This window comes from Protomyctophum bolini (genome assembly GCF_963924005.1).
Source record: "Protomyctophum bolini genome assembly, chromosome: 3".
Lineage (NCBI taxonomy): Eukaryota > Metazoa > Chordata > Actinopteri > Myctophiformes > Myctophidae > Protomyctophum > Protomyctophum bolini.
This window is the reverse complement of record NC_137864.1, coordinates 13,678,188-13,695,305: the sequence shown is the minus strand read 5'-3', so window position 1 is coordinate 13,695,305 and position 17,118 is coordinate 13,678,188. Positions and strand designations below refer to the sequence as shown.

The 17,118-nt window shown below is 41.7% G+C and overlaps 1 protein-coding gene across 1 annotated transcript; it reads left to right on the top strand.

Annotated features, from left to right (window-relative positions):
• Positions 1 to 7,016: 7,016 nt before the first annotated feature.
• On the top strand, positions 7,017 to 16,902 carry ppp2r2ca (protein phosphatase 2, regulatory subunit B, gamma a; the record flags this gene model as incomplete). Its single annotated transcript, XM_080758905.1, has 9 exons — positions 7,017 to 7,080; positions 7,900 to 7,997; positions 9,248 to 9,428; positions 10,234 to 10,346; positions 11,005 to 11,182; positions 13,010 to 13,174; positions 15,205 to 15,374; positions 16,101 to 16,192; positions 16,602 to 16,902. 9 exons carry the CDS (start codon positions 7,017 to 7,019, stop codon positions 16,900 to 16,902), a joined length of 1,362 nt encoding a protein of 453 aa, XP_080615031.1.
• Positions 16,903 to 17,118: the final 216 nt, after the last annotated feature.

Here is a 17,118-nt window from a genome sequence, read left to right as displayed (position 1 = left end):
TGTTGTTTTTTATTTATTTTTTCAGAAATAATCTTAAATAGTCTTTCGTTGAACTTTTGGTTCAGACAGTGTGAGCGGGACCACGTTGGTGGACGGGTGATGCATTTTGTGAAGGGTGAGGCCCGGCCCGTTGTATGAAATAATTTATTTTAGCAAAGAAAAGAGAACCTTTATTTTGCACAACCACACTGCACTCCTAAAACTGTGTCAGGAGAGCACACCTTCACGCTTTTGGGCACAGAATATAAGATACAGGACAACTTAGACAACGGCGCAGCGACAGTTAGAAGATGGTGACACAGTAGACCATGGAATTATATAACTCTGGTATAGACACAAGTGTGACAAAGCAGAAGTTTAAAGTACATACAGTGTCATTCACAGCTCCGAGTATCTGCAACATGCAATGTATTTATTCCACTATCACTGTTTACTTTGAGTGCAATTTCAGTAGAAAATCAAGTGCAAAATGCAAATCTAGTGGGAGTTCACTGTGACAGGTAGGCTTTTAATTTGAAGAATCAACATCCCGTTTCTGTGGTGATGACAACTATATACATATAGTATACATATACAAATATCTATAAGGGCATGTATTACTTTATGAAAATGACTTCAAAAATACAAAAATAAAATGGCTGCAGTGTGTTCATGGCTCGTAGAGAATAAAGTGTACAAGTGTAAAAGTAACCTTGAGTTGTGGATTCATTGTTGATTTTTATTATGTGTGTGTTTGTTTTCACCATATTATAGGTTACAGTAGTGTAGTACTGAGGTAAATATTTTGCATATATCAGTGCTATTGAACACCCTTTACGTCTGAAAATATTGAACCAATGGAAAGTAGTAAAAAGTGCTTTGGACAAAACCTATTAACTCCATTGGACCCCATGTCTGCTAAAGCACCAAACTCTCTCACCACCTTTCCCCCTCTCATGGAAGTAATTGACAATATACAAAGTTACAACATAAACTTTGATGAGGCTGTATTGCTTTGTTTAAAATAATCTTTATTTCCTGAAAAATTTATATATTTTTTATATTTTAGTTATGAGGTTTCCTCCCGACAGCAGAGATATGTCTTATTTTGTGCATGTCATTATAGATCACGTTTGTTTAAAAAAAGGTTGAGGGGCCTCCTATGTTCAGCTAACAAACATTGAATGCCATTGACAATGAATGGCCAGCTTTGAGTGTTTGTGTAAACACAAACATTTAATGCCATTGACAATGAATGGCCAGCTTTTGCGTAACACAAACATTGAAGACGAAGGTGAGGTCGCAAATTGTGATTGGCCAGAATGAGATGATGATGGGTGACCGTGCCTTCTGCTCGGTCGCCCACGAACTGTGGAACGCTTTCCCCGCCCACCTGAGAGCCCCACAGTCGGTCGACACTTTCAAGAGAGGACTAAAGACTTTCCTTTTTACCAAAGCATTTTTATAGCCTTGCCCTTATGTCTTATAAGTGTTCCCGTTGCATTAGATGTTTATGTTTATTTATTCATTTGCTGTAGCACTTTGAGATTCTTACGAATGTAAAGTGCGTTATAAATAAAATCCATTATTATTATGATGTATGATGATAAGAGCGCCCCTCACTTCACACGGGTGTGATTTTTCATTAACACATTGTCCTAACACAGATTGTAGGATTTGATCTATGACTATGATTTGTGTACCAACCGGATCGACTATCTTCCTATAAATGAACAATCTTTGGTGATACAGGTTCTCTGCAGAATGGACCCTATATTGTAAACAAGTGTAATGCTTTATGCCATGGTGTCGTCCACAGTTAACAGTTTTTGTATTGAGTTGAAATATACTGTAATTCTCCAAACTTAATAAATACTTCAAATAATCAATCAATGCATACTCCAGGACAGTAGGTGGCGGTATTCACTAAAAACCAATGGTTGCAACGCATCCATAATAATAATAAAAAGAAGAAGACTATCAAAAGTGGAAACTGCAGAGAAACTTATTTCAGTAAACAAACAATACTTTAGTTTACTAGTTAAATACATGTCTTGTCTTTCATTCAATAGGCCTACTTTTGTTATCATATTTGTAGGCTACTGTCTTCATTCAGGAGTCAGGACGCTTCCAACAGTAAAAGGTAAGACTACCTATACGCTATGTATGTATAGTTCATAGCCCCAATATGTTCCCTCAGAATGCATTTTACTATTTTAGTTTTACAATCCCTCAAATGTTGTAGGGTTAGGCCGGGAATAGGGATAGGCTACATTGTATAATAATATGTAAGTGTGTGAGATCCCAATAATCATATAGTTCTAGTCAATAAACAACAGTAGGGTGGATTGTGGAGACTAGAGAACAATATATCCACGCCTCTTTTGTTTGAGTGTGCTGGGTGTTACTACAACAAGAACAACAACAGATCCACCTGTTGGTGGCACTGTAACTGGCCAATGTGAAAAGGGTGGGATATATTCCTCAGCCTAGTATGAAAGTCTGTGAAAGATTCCACAAATTGCACACTGACTTCATGATTTGAGTCATTTTCAAAAATCCACCTGTTGAAGTTGCAGCACCATGTGAACTTCCTTTAGTTTTGATTATTTAAAAAAAACATGTACAAAGGCAATTTAAATAAATGTAAGCCACTTTAGCATATTTAATATAACAGAAATGCAATTAATATACGTGTAAATGGCTCAATTGAATAACAACATTGCTGTAATTTGCATCAGTTGAGTCCCAGTTTCAGTGTATTGATTTATAAACAGTATGCAGAATGAGTACATTTAATTAAAACAAAAGTACAACTCAATACAAAAACTGTGGACACTATGATGAAGCATTACACTTGTTTACCATAAGGCCCACCATTTTCAATTAATCAGAACATTTAGAGACTTACAATTATACACTTCTATATCAAGGAATATCAGGAATATGTCAGGTATATCAAGTTAGTTTCAGCCTTCTAGTGGAATCTGATATTTCCTCTTGTACTGTGTCTTATGGGTTAATAATTACATAATTATGTACCATAATATGACATAAGATTCATAAGATGTATAAGTTTGTAGTATAAGGATATAATGTAACCTTAAGAGGCAGCAGGCATTTCTCTGGCAGAGGATGGGGGTTGACACACATTTACGAAGTGAACACTTATGGTTATAGATGTGACGTGTAAATGGCTCAATTGAATAACGGATGGTTACACTGTAACCTAGGTTCTCTGAGTGGAGAGACTGGCTCTCCACTACTAAATTGGTCTCTCTAGGATTCATGTCCACACTACTAGACAACGATACGATACGATACAACTTTATTGTCAGCTTACACTGAAATTTGCTTTGCGTCCATGACGTCACTGTTCAAGAAACAGACAAGACATAGACGTACATTACAAAATGGTAGACATTACAGGACAAAAATCACAAAAACAATCATATCCACTGGTTTATCGATTTTGGTTTAGAAGCAAGACAGACTGATGTACAAATTAATTCTTTAGTCTGTTTTTCTTAAATGTAGGGACTCTAAACCGCCTCATGGAGGGCAATAGTTGATATTCATCATGTTGTAAGGGGTCAGAGGAGATAATATTTGCCAGTCTGAGCATGCTCTTGGTCTGGGCTTCTTTAAAGGAACGTAACGCAACCTCAACTGACATGTCTCTCATGGCTATTGGTCTCTCTAGGATTCATGTCCACACTACTATAGACATGTCTCTCATGGCTATTGGTCTCTCTAGGCGGGCCATAGAGAGGTACGGTGCAGAGACGGACATGTGGGAAAATGTCGGGGAGGCCGCTCATCGCTTCTATGGCAGGTGTGTGTCTGTCAGGCTGAGGAATGATGCACTCTCCATTTCATGTACCACAGCTGATGATGACGACGACGACGATGATGAGGAATTTAACACAGCTGATGATGATGACGACTATGAAGATGAAGATGATGATGAAATTCCCTAAATTCTAGGATGCCAAACATCCCTTTGCAACCATCAAGCTTCAATAGGTATCCGTTGTACCCTCGATAGAGGAAACATTATTGTTTGTTACTTGTAATGTACGTGTTACAGCACTGTAACTTTCATGTCCTATCGTGGATTTGAACCACCGTACATTACAAGTGCAGAATATTTACACACTATGACACATAGGGCTGTATTTTGCGTGTCTTAAGTACCAGGTCTTATTCCCTAACTTGAGTAAACTAAAGACCTGGAGGCGTGGTCAATGCTCTTTGGCCACTCAGAATAACCAAATGGCATTGATCACGCCTCCAGGTCTTTAGTTTACTCAAGTTAGGGAATAAGACCTGGTACTTAAGACACGCAAAATACAGCCCATGGTGTCATCGCATGCAGAGATGTAGCGCTGTTTGTTTCAGTACCAGAGTGTATCTATTTGCCACCATTGCCGTCAATGTGTTTGACTGTTTATACTCACCTTTAAGTAATCACAGATATTCATCTTCACTACGATCGCACACCAGATCGTTGGTAATGAGAGGCGTTCGTTGCACGTTTGCGAAAGAAAATCTGAAAAACTGTCCCGTGTGTTCAGCAGTTAGAGCCCATTGAAGATTGAATGGTGGTCGCGGCAAAAGTAGAACGATACAAGAAAGAGAAACATGAGGAAGTAAAAAAGTCTCTAGCGTGGGAGTGGGAGGAGATTTTTGCAACCACAGTCTCTCGCTGCATAGGGGGTGGACGATGGATCATACATCTCGTGTAAAAAGTAAAACCAAAAAACTCAAAATCGTCCAACCTCGTCCTTGGCAGTCTGATTGATTATGGTCTTATATGGAGGGGGGGTACGAACATGTACGTAGATGGTTCCATAATCATTATGGAACCATCTACGTACATGTTCGTACATTTAGCTGAGGACCCCCTGGACCCCATTTTATACTTGGTCTAAGATAGCCAATCTAGAAGCTCACAACGCATGGCATCGTGACACACAGTGAGCTTGTAGATTGGCTATTTTTTGGGAGGTCCACAAAGATTGTGAATCAAGGAAAATGTGTGGAACTATGCCTGACTCATTTATTTTTGTTTATTTTGAAGTTTATTTTGAAGTATTTCAAGTATTTGTGAATAAACGCAATACTTTTTTTGGTTAATAGTCATAATCGTTAATTGTTAACATTTGTACGACACAATTAAATTGTAAATGTATTCACACAATGTTATTGCTATAGCGTGTTTGTTCAATAACAGGGTTCTCCCTGTCTCTCCAGCTCTTTAATAAACAGAAAATAAATTGTCAGGGGAGAGTATCCATTTCCAGTTCCAATTTTGTCTGCTCATTTTTTTGTGTCATCACTTCCAATTTCACTTGTTTAATCTGTATCCTCTCTTGAGTTTTCTTTCCTGATTGGATAAAATTGGTATCCTCACCTGAAAATTTTCTGTTTAACAACAAACCTTTTGTTTTGACCAAAAATGAACACTTACCCTGCCTTAAAAAAAGAAGGAAAAAAATAAGAAGAAATAGTTTAATTGTTTAATTGCACACAAACTATTTATTCTCCACCTCAGCATACCTCTCAGCACTAACTCCTTAAATGTTCCCACAGTCTAAGTTCGCCCTCTGCTGGCCTCTTTTCTCCTCATCATCTGCAGTGGGTGGAGCCACCACTGACAGCCGGATCTATGATTGGCCGACAGAAGAGGAGGCTGCCATGATGACACAGTGGATGCTGTGCACAGGATCACTTCCATAGCATCAGCAGGCAACAAGCCTCCATCCATCCTCCTCCTTATCCCCATCTCTCTCTGTCTGTCTCTCTCTCTCTCTCCCCCCCTGTGGCTTATCTTTCTCTAACCTCCACCATCTACTCTCCCTCTCTCCCTCTGTACCCCCCTCACATACATTCTCTCTCTCTCTCTCTCTCTCTCTCTCTCTCTCTCTCTCTCTCTCTCTCTCTCTCTCTCTCTCTCTCTCTCTCTCTCTCTCTCTCCGTCTGCCTTCGTCAAGCACGCGTCTGCTCAGTCCCAGCGCAGTAGAGGACACACACATTACTGTACTGTACACACCAGTACAGACTACAGCGGCAGCAGCAGGCAGACTGGTACAGGTAAGTGTGCTGAGGCCTTCCTCTCTCTCTCTCTTGCAGCAGAGACAAGACATCGTGTTCTCCCACGCTCTCTGTCAAGGACTATTCATCTGACAAATCGTGCGTGTGTGTGTGTGTGTGTGTGTGTGTGTGTGAGCAAGAAGCTGGAAGCTTGGCAGAGAGAACTACCACACCCTGGAAACAGCTACTACTGTTCCTGCAGCTACACCACAGCGGGAATGCTGCAGTGGAATATTATCACACTCGTTCATCCTGTCCTGTAAATGTTTCTGCGTCCTGTAAATTGTTTCACACTGCACGATATTCTCCTCCTCATAGGCATCTGATGGACACGAAGGCCCGGTGGGCCCGGTGTCTTGTTTTTTTCCATGATATTCAGCTCTGAGATTTAACTACGCTGACTTGGTCCTGCACAAGTCAGCGTGTGTGTGCGTGTGTGTGTGTGTGCGTGTGTGTGTGTGTGTGTGTGTGTGTCTGATTGCTCAACAGAGGTCATGCCTTCAGAATGTTGTATGTAGTGGTCTAGCTAATGTCAGCTCTCATCTTCCCCTTAATTCACCCCGCTCTTCTGTCACCATCTACCTCTCCCCGTCACCCCCTCCGTCCCCATACTCTGCCATCTTTACATTGCTTCATCCAACCGTTCCTTCCATCAGTCCTTCATTCCCTCTCCCGTCTCTACACCACCTCCTCCCCGTATCCTGGTGTCCTGTTACCCGTGTAACTCCGGTCCATCAACCCATCCGTCCGTCCGTCCATCCATCCCTCTCTCCTCTCCACACCCTTCCTTCCGGTTCGGCTGGTATCCCAGGATGCCTTGCTCCAGGCCGCTCCGCTAGGCCTCAGCAGCATGGGCGGAGCCTGGGAAGGGAGAGAGAGCACGGATTGGACCCTTCCCTTCAGGACGGGCGCGCTGGCGGGTCACCCTCATTCAGCTTCAGATGGGCGAGGACGCTGAGAGCTCCAAAATCAACCACAGCTTCCTGCGAGACTATGTCACCGAAGGTAGGACAGGTCATTCATTTTCACCCTCTCCACTGCCTGTGGGTTTGCATATTGGTACGATGGTGTGATTGATCATATGGCCATATATTATGTGTTATTTCTGGGCTCCTGCGCTGAAGATATGGATAAATAAATGCTGTGCATGAATCACGAGACAAAGCCTGCAGTGAGTTTCAGTGATTTACAAATGGGCACATCGGTTTGTTTCCTAGATAGGATTTTTATGTAGACATTTTTATGTAGAGAGCAGTGTATGTAGACTTATAGCATTTTATAAAACATAGCACTGTATGCATAGTTTCATTATATAGATTTTCCACTGTTACGCTCTTAGCTTAGTGGCTTACGTATGATTCATGATAACTACTTTGTATGTATTTGATGTATTACCATGCTTTTTTATCCTTTGTTCTTGCTTAATGTAAATCTGCTAAATGTCTAAATTGTAAATTTATAGAAATCTGACTCTGAATTCATACATTAATGATTGAGAAAATGTTTGTTGAACGTCATTCTTTGAATGGTTTGTGTTGTTGTAAGTTAGAGCTATACCTGTCCTATTCCTTTGTATCTGTATCAATCAGGCCCAGTAAGAGTTATTCCGGTGATACTGAAAGAGATACATTGTATTGATCCCCCACTCTCTGTCATCTCTCTTCCAACCCCCCTTACATTTCATATTGTCTTTCCATTCTCTATTCTTACCAACTTTCTTCCCCTTCTCCACTTTCTCGTCCCTGTCTTTCTATCTCAATATTGTGCTAATTCTTCACTGATTTTGCTTCCTCTTCTTCATTCTTCCCTTTTCTGGTTGACCAGCTGATGTCATCTCTACGGTGGAGTTTAACCAGACAGGGGACCTGCTGGCCACCGGGGACAAGGGGGGCAGAGTGGTCATCTTCCAGAGAGAAACCGAGGTCAGTCAGGGTCATGGAGGCTTGATAGCTTCAGCACCTTTTCCAGCCAGCCTTAAAGGGATAGTAGGGATAATTTTGAGGGGCGCTAGCCCCTCCTATATAGTATGTTTGTCTTTAGTTCAATGTTTGTTTTGTAAACGCCATTGACAATGAAGGGAAAATGTATGTCATAATGTAACTCATTACGTCATATTGTCTCTGTATTGTTAATGGCGTTTAATGTTTGTGTTGGCAACATTTGTTTTATATCACCATTACATCACCTAATCAACATGAGTTAGACTTTAATATAAATCAGCGCCCCTCACTTCACACAGGTGTGATTTTTATTTAACTTAAGTTGTATGAAATACTTGCCATAAATCTAGTGGTTGCAACTGTATTAATTGACTGGCCGAGTCCCGTGGTGGGAGTTCTGCTCTGGTTTTGGTGAATATGAAGTAGTTCCAGTCATTTTGTGGGGGGCACTGGGGCCACGCATTAAAAGTAAATGAATCCACAAAACTAGCGTCATTTGTATTGTTGACCTATTTCTAAAATGTGCGCAACTTTCGTTCAACTTTGACCGATCTATCACATGGAACTATTTTTTGTTATGGACACAAAAACATAGTTTTGTCAAAAATGAATGAAATATGTTGCACTATATGGTAGAAATAGGTCAACAATACAAATGACGCTAGTTTTGTGAATTAATTAACTTTTAATATGTGGCCCCCTGTGCCCCCACAAAATGACCGGAACTACTTCACCAAAACCAGAGCAGAACTCCCTCCATTGGACTCGACAGTCAATTGACCTATAGCTAAACCCCTCCCCAAACTGCTATGGTCCAATCACAGCTAAGCATAACATGTGTCTCCACCAATCGTTTTCCTATATAAAAATTTAAAAATAAAAAAGTTTTAAAAAAGAAATGTCATGCACGTATTTTTCCAGTGCATATGGCAGGCCTTGTTGACGGATTTGGAAGAGATTGTGAAGGTTTGGTTCCAAAAATTAACCAGTATTTAAAGTGTAAAATCCATGATATTTATACATGAGCCCGGCTGGAAAGTATCTAAGTGGGAGTGTCTAAGTGGGAGAGGGCGGGGCTTAGCTGAAGGTGAATGAATACAGTTTGCAACCACTATATTAATGGCATTAATGGCACTATATTGTTGTCTCTGTCGTAGTCGTAATCTACTCTGTGCTTTATATTTCATGAATACATACAACGTGGTTTATCTGAACATTGTGTTGGCTTGCAGTCCAAAGGGGAGTTGGAGGACTTGGAGACGGGGGACTCTGGGGAGTATAACGTCTACAGTACATTCCAGAGTCACGAGCCAGACTTTGACTACCTGAAGAGTCTGGAGATTGAGGAGAAGATCAACAAGATACGATGGCTGCCACAGCAGAATGCAGCACACTTCCTACTGTCCACAAATGGTACAAATGGCAAAACAAATGAAAGTAACCACTGCACTCAGTAGACTAGAGGATTAACTTTTAGGACTGGAACACAAAGACGATGGATATTTTTGCAACAAGCAGTCAAGAGGCTAGGGATCTTTTGGTCCAGCTTGTGTTCTGGAAGTGGTAAAATTGTGTTTCCCAGTTTAGCCTATGTGACAAATGGTCATCCATGAATATTCATGTATTTGTTTATTAATATTTACATTGATATGATTGACAATGTTAAACATATAATGCCATTGCCTTATCCTGCTACTTCTTATAACCACTAGCAGTATGATTTTTGCTACCCATATATAGGACATATAGATATAAGAGGGCTTAAAGTTAGTCTCTGTTCAATTGGGAATTGATACACTTTAATCATCTGTCTGAATACTTAAATATGAGCTTTCTTTCCATATCTTGCATACCGTTCGTTCTCCATCAACTAGCAGAATACATGATTTAGTTTCCGAATTCCTGAAAGACCAAGACAAGGCTGTGATTTGTAGGAAATGAAGATATACTTATTATTATGATATTATTACCTATTATCATAAACATGACCAACCAATATCAGTTTTCAACCATAAACCAGGTAATCTGAATTGCCTCAATGTTATGTGCCCCATCATCTATCACTGTCTTGAAAATATATACAATGTGTACACAGAGCAAGCCATTATTTACTTATCAAACCTATTTCTTGTGCTTTCCTGGCTGCTGTCATTTTGCGATAGTTTGCTTGCCAGTCTAATCAGCCTTAACTGTCCACCATCCCTGTTTTGTGTAACAGACAAGACCATTAAGTTGTGGAAGGTGAGTGAGAGAGACAAGAGACCAGAAGGATACAATCTAAAAGATGAAGAGGGACGGATCAAGGATATCTCTACTGTTACCTCTTTACAGGTAAGACAGACCTTTTTGTGTTTTTTGAGCTCCCCCTGTGTATCAGGATTTCATATAGGGGGTTTTATGGAAATTGCTCTCAGGAACTGATTTGGTCCTATTTGTGATCAATGTCACCCTACTTTGTATAATTCCTCCCTCTCTTCAGTCTTCAGTTCCAAATTTGCATTTCCACTTTGTTTACAATGTCTCCCTGAGTTTACATTGTTGATTTTCCAAGCTGGCATGGAATGGATGTGTTTATCTAGCATCGGTATTATAATGACTCAAATATTAACTACCGGTAAGTTGCATATCAGCACCCCCACCACCTCAGACATTGTGGTACTGCAGCTAAAACAGCTTCAGAAGCAAAAAAAGAAATGCCATGGACTGGTTATATCAGAGTGGTGTTTGAGGGACACTCACATAGACAATTTGATATTATATATTAAAAACTGTTTTAAAATTCATGTCATAGCTGTTTTAAACCTGACGTATACTTAGTTGTGTGCAGGTGCTATGTGTCGTGCACTGGAAATAGCCGATCTACAAGCATGTCACTGAACCGCAGCTACTGTAATATAAATCAGACCTTAAAGAACCACCATTCTTCTGAGCGTTAGAATCTGATCTCAGGTCAGAATGGGTTATACTTCATCTTTTGCCCTCCTGTCAGGTGCCAGTATTGAGACCCACAGATCTGATGGTAGAGGTACGGCCCAGGCGGGTGTTCTCCAATGGCCACACCTACCATGTCAACTCCATTTCAGTCAACAGCGACGGCGAGACCTACATGTCTGCTGACGACCTCCGCATCAACATGTGGCACCTGGGCATCACCGACCGCAGCTTCAGTATCCTTCCTTTATTCGTTGAATATAATGTGTCTAAGTGAGGATTAGTAAAGTATCATTTATTACAGTACGTCAACCCATGTATGACTTATCACTTCATAGTACAAAATGCCACTGACGGTTTGCATTACAGCCTCTTACGAATGAATTTGATTCTACCAGAGGATATTTACCAGATCTCAAATCATTGAATAATCTTCAATTTTCATTTGTATTGGGGCAATATATATATATATTTTTTACTATAGGCAAATATTTGAAATCTTGCAAAGTCTGATAAAACCCATTGTCTTGCTTTTATTTTATTTATTTAGAAAAGCAATCATAATACAACATAATCAGCGATTCAAGGATTTCACAGTAAAGTCTGAAGACTTATTTACATTGAGATCCTCTCACACTCAACGGAACAATACTTTAAAATACGTCACAATACATACACATAACAGTATACATTTCATGCACAATACAACATGTACGTCCCTATCGTTCCCTCTAAGATTGTGGCTCCTATATAAATTAATGATTCTTTGCTCACATTACTTTTTAAAAGCAGGAAGCACCACATCTGCAATACTGGCTGAGGCTCTGGTTAAATAGTTGTGTAAGTCTTGTGAGACATAATATGCAAACATAGGCAGGCTGAAATCCTTAGTGTCCTCGTGGCAAGACACTGCAAGAATATGCACATAGAAGCTTACGTTGATGTTTATGTAAATGCTTGCTAAGAGCATGCAGTGGCTCAAACATACCCTGTGTAGACATGTAGGCCTACAGTACATGGAGTCAGAGTGTTAGAATTTAATATCAATGGTTGTTGACAACTACTGAAGTTTGACCTTTAACCCAAACATAATGTACATGTTTGCTACAGTATTTATAGTCTACCCCCCCTCTCTCACACAGACGCGCGCACACACACACACACACACACACACACACACACACACACACACACACACACACACACACACACACACACACACACACAAAAGGGGGTTTCGGAAATAGAGTGCTCTCTCCCATATAATAGAAGCTGACCTAGAAAATCAGCGAAACATCTACGGAGAAGAAGTGCTTAAATAATTCACTCTCTACTAAACCACATGAGGACCCACTGCAAATAGAAACACAAAGTGGAACCAAGTGTCTGGGTGTATTCGGGGCTCAGGTCGGCCGCGATGGAGGAGTGAAGCGTTAACTTATGGAACAGCCGGCAAATCTTTGTCTAAAAGGCTGAATTTGATAGAATTTCAAAATATTCACCCCTCCCAACTCATGTGCAATGGCCTCTGAATGACTCTGAATGACTCAGGACCTGTCTCTTCACATTCCTTTAATCCACTGGTTCCCAAACACTGGGACATTTTGTTTTTAATTAGTATCATTTCAAAACATTTTCAAAAAAGCTAAACAAATCAGTAATTTCATGAAAAAATCAAAGAACAATCTACGAAATTCCATAAATTAGAAAACAGACGTTTAAGAAGTAGTGAAAATGGCCGATCTACAAGCTCACAACATGCACGGCACGATGAGCTTGTACATCTATCTGCCTTTTTCACTAGTTTGGGTCCCAGGGAGACAAAGTTTTCTTTTCCGTCACAGGCTAAAAAAGTTTAGGAACCACTGTTTTAATTGAATCCATATACTGTGAGCATACTTAGGGTGGAGGGCATTGGTTGGGGCATGAAGAGACTACTCTGGGGAGACAGGAGACGTTAGCAGGTGGTAGTGGTGGGTGGGTTTCGCTCTCCCTGTAGGGAGTGCGTGCGTGCGTGGCACATTGTCTGTGATGGTATGGTCCCTGATTGACGTTCTAACCAGACATCGTGGACATCAAGCCTGCCAACATGGAGGACCTGACGGAGGTGATCACGGCGGCAGAGTTTCACCCTCACCACTGCCACCTGTTTGTCTACAGCAGCAGCAAGGGCACGCTGCGCCTCTGTGACATGAGGGCCTCCGCCCTGTGTGACAAGCACACCAAACGTGAGCGCATTGCATGCCACGGTATCACTATCTAGGTCTAGGCTGTCTGACATCTCTCTGGTTTCATAGTGATAATGACAAAATGTTCCCCCTGTGTTAATTGTGTAGAGTTGTGATTGGTACATATATACATACATCTCCCAGATTCAAGGACAACTTTGTTTTTGAGCATTACGCAGCTATGTGTGTCCATAATATGGACACACATAGCTGTGCAATGCTCAAAAATATTATGTATGTCCCTGTACGTGTCTGTCCGAGCACGGAAAGCTGGAAACTCTGTCACTTCTCGACCGTTTCGGACGCAGGAAGGCTCGCCGGAACACGGCCGGCCCCCTGGGTGGGTTCCTGGGGGTCTGGATGTTCCGGGGACCCCACACGGTCACTGTCATTTCGCTTTTTCCCCCAAAGAAATTAATCAAAGTACAGTACAGTACAGTACAGTAACTATAACAATAAATGTATAGTTGCAACGTTCAGTTCACACAGGTGTGACTTTTGTTAGTTTTAATATTGTTTGTTGTTATGATTTGTCACGATCCGAGTTGGCTTTGTTCAAGGCTTACAGATCTTTAAATACATACTTTTTGAAATGTCTATGGGAAAAATGCATGGGGAATTATTTCCTCGTCGTCATGAAAGGGGGCAGGACTGCGACGCTCTATAGTAAATAATGATTAAGAAATCGCCGTAAGATTTTGTAAAAAATTGTAACATTCATCTTTTACTTTCTCTAATAACAACCTAAAACATGCTTGAAATAAGAATGACTCAGTCATAACTGCCAGGTGCAACAAGCTCTTATATCGCCCGTTTTCGTTCGTTTCCGACGTTCTTTTGTTGGTTAGCAGCTCATAACATTAGATCTGTTGCCACTCACTTTACCTTGCGGCGTTCAGAGTATGGTTTTTATGCCGTTCAGGTTTTATGGGTAAGACTCCCATTGGCTTAGGAGACAGCCATGCCAGCCAATCATTACTAGGTCGCTACGGTCGGAAGGAGGCTGCCAATCATGACTAGGTCGTCACTAAAAGGTCGTCTTTACGGTCGTCAGTAGTGGCAGTAGCAAGTCCAGGCGCTTTTCAAGTACCTGTCCTTTAATTTAAGTTCAGACAGAAAGCCTGATTTCAGCGTTGATATTACGTTTTGAACCTCTACCATAAAAGTAGAGATTTAAATTTTTTATTCATTAAAAACAAATATTGAATGATTGCAGCTTTAAGTCTGAGAGTGTAAAAATAGACCCGCAGGTCCAAAGGTTAATTTGTCCATATCTTTTCAGTTAGTGTTAGGCCTTGATTAATTATCTGATGGCAGACGTGGAAAGCTGCTAAGTAACACACTATTGTAACTGATAAGCTTTTCCATGAATACAATCGGTAATTCTATAGCTGCTTTTATTTTTTATTTGAGTAGTTTTAACAGCAATAATCTTTAATCTTTGACTTAAAGCTGCAAACTGTGTAACTTTTCAAGAGGAACCCCCCACTTGAGCTTTAGGCAGTACTACTTGCATCCAGTAGGTGTCCTACCAGACACCAGAGTACACAATGGAAGAGACTACCTCTGGCTCCAACCATTGCAGATGTGCTAATATATTGCATTAACATTTTGATGTGTTAAAATAAATTTGTATTTGTTTAAATTCGTTTTGGGATGTATAGCTTTAAGTAATACAAGTCGAAAACATCATGGAGATATGGAGAGTAGGATATTCTAGTAGCCTACACTTTCTACCCCTTTTGATTGATTGAGTCTCGTGTCAAATTATTCTGGGCAGATATAAGTGTAAAATCCTCATAAGTCAGTGATTCTCAACGTTTTTCATTGCAAGGACCCCCAGTTTCCAGTATTAGGCCACAAACCCTTCTATTTGTATACACTCTTAAGAGTTCCAGGCCTGTAAGGGTTCCTAACTATCTATCATTTAGCTGGGGAGCGTCCCCAGCTGAATGAGGAACCCCATCGAGGATCACCGTCTTAAGATACAGTATATAACATAAGAAACTGCATGCTCACCCTTTGTCCAGTGTTTGAGGAACCTGAGGATCCAGGGAGCAGGTCTTTCTTCTCAGAGATAATCTCCTCGGTTTCGGATGTCAAGTTCAGCCACAGTGGACGGTACCTACTGACCAGGGACTACCTCACCGCCAAGGTGTGGGACCTACACATGGACAAAGGCCCCGTGGAGACTTATCAGGTCAGACCACATATTGGTTACTTATGTTATGTGTATTACCATAGATATAGAAACCTAGATACCTCATTCGCCGCTGCAGTTCACTGGAGCGACATGTCATCTTATGGGGGCTGCCATATTGAACTCCAATATGGCAGAGGCATGGCACGCTGCCACTCTAAGTGACTACTGGCCAATCACAGCACGTGTTTTCCAGGACTTGTCAAAATCCATTCTAGGGTGTGTTAAAATACACGAACGAACGACCTGAGGGCGTTTAGTGTGCAAATAGAGCGCACCCTAGACAAGTCCCAGAAAAGATTGCCCAGTAGTCACTTTGAGTGGCAGCGTGCTGTGCCTTTGACATATTGGAAACAAAAATGGCAGCCGCCATACGATACAGTACATATGCCCCAAAGCCGTAGGAGACGTCTACCTTTTTATGTCTGTGTGTTAAGTGTTAAATGATGTGTACTATTGTGTAGCCATATTGCCTAATGCCTATACAGTATGTTGTATACCCTCTAGAGGCCCAATACTTCAGGTATGCCACCCAGGCAATATGCAGATCTGTGCTGTATTGAATGATTCATTTATTTTACACTATAGGCCTTCCTGACAACCATATGCGAGTCATATCATACTGGTGGTTATTTATATTAGTGATGCTGTCTTATGTTACGTCTGCAATTACACACATTCCTACCACACGACGGTGTTGACTGCTGTCTTTCATTGTATGTCCAGGTCCATGAGTATCTGAGGAGTAAGCTGTGTTCACTGTATGAGAATGACTGCATCTTCGACAAGTTTGAGTGCGTTTGGAACAGCTCAGATAGGTAAGTAGTCGTTCGGCTGAAGAAGAGGTGGAAGAGAGAAAGTATAGTGAGTGTGTGTGCGTGTGTGTGTGACAAACAGACAAGACAGACAGACAGACAGACAGAGGAGTGTTTGCTCTCCCAGTGTGTCACTCAAGCCTAGGTCTGCATCATGCAGCGTTCATTTAAATCAATCCCGGAGACAAGCTTTGTAGATGTCAAATCGATCCCCTCACCTTCGATTTCATTCCTCTGTCTCTCCGCTATCTATTTCATCCCATTTTCCCCTCCCCTCCCCTCCCCTCCCCTCCCCTCCCCTCCCCTCCCCTCCCCTCCCCTCCCCTCCCCTCCTCTCCTCTCCTCTCCTCTCCTCTCCTCTCCTCTCCTCTCCTCTCCTCTCCTCTCCTCTCCTCTCCCCTCCTCTCCTCAGCGTGATCATGACAGGGGCGTACAACAGCTTCTTCCGGATGTTCGACAGGGAGACGGGGCGGGGCGTGACCCTGGAGGCGTGGCGGGAGAGCAGCAAGCCGCGGGCCGTGCTCCGCACGCGGCGGGTTTACACGGGTGGCAAGCGTCGTCGTGGCGACGTGGGCGTGGACAGTCTGGACTTCACCAAGAAGATCCTCCACATGGCCTGGCATCCACACGAGAACATCATCGCCATAGCGGCCACCAACAACCTGTACATATTCCAGGATCGCGTCAACCCTGAATCACAAATGACTCAGTGACGGAGAATGGGATATCGACAGTGATGGAAACACACACACACACACACACACACACACACACACGCACACTGCCTTTTACAAGCTGTCACAAAGCGTGTGATGGAGATACTGAGGAGCTTGGGAAGAGCGATCGATGAAGCCACGGTGACTGGATGCAAGATGTATTCTTTGAGATTGTTGAAATGATTTGACATTTGAAGACGTGACGCTCAAAAT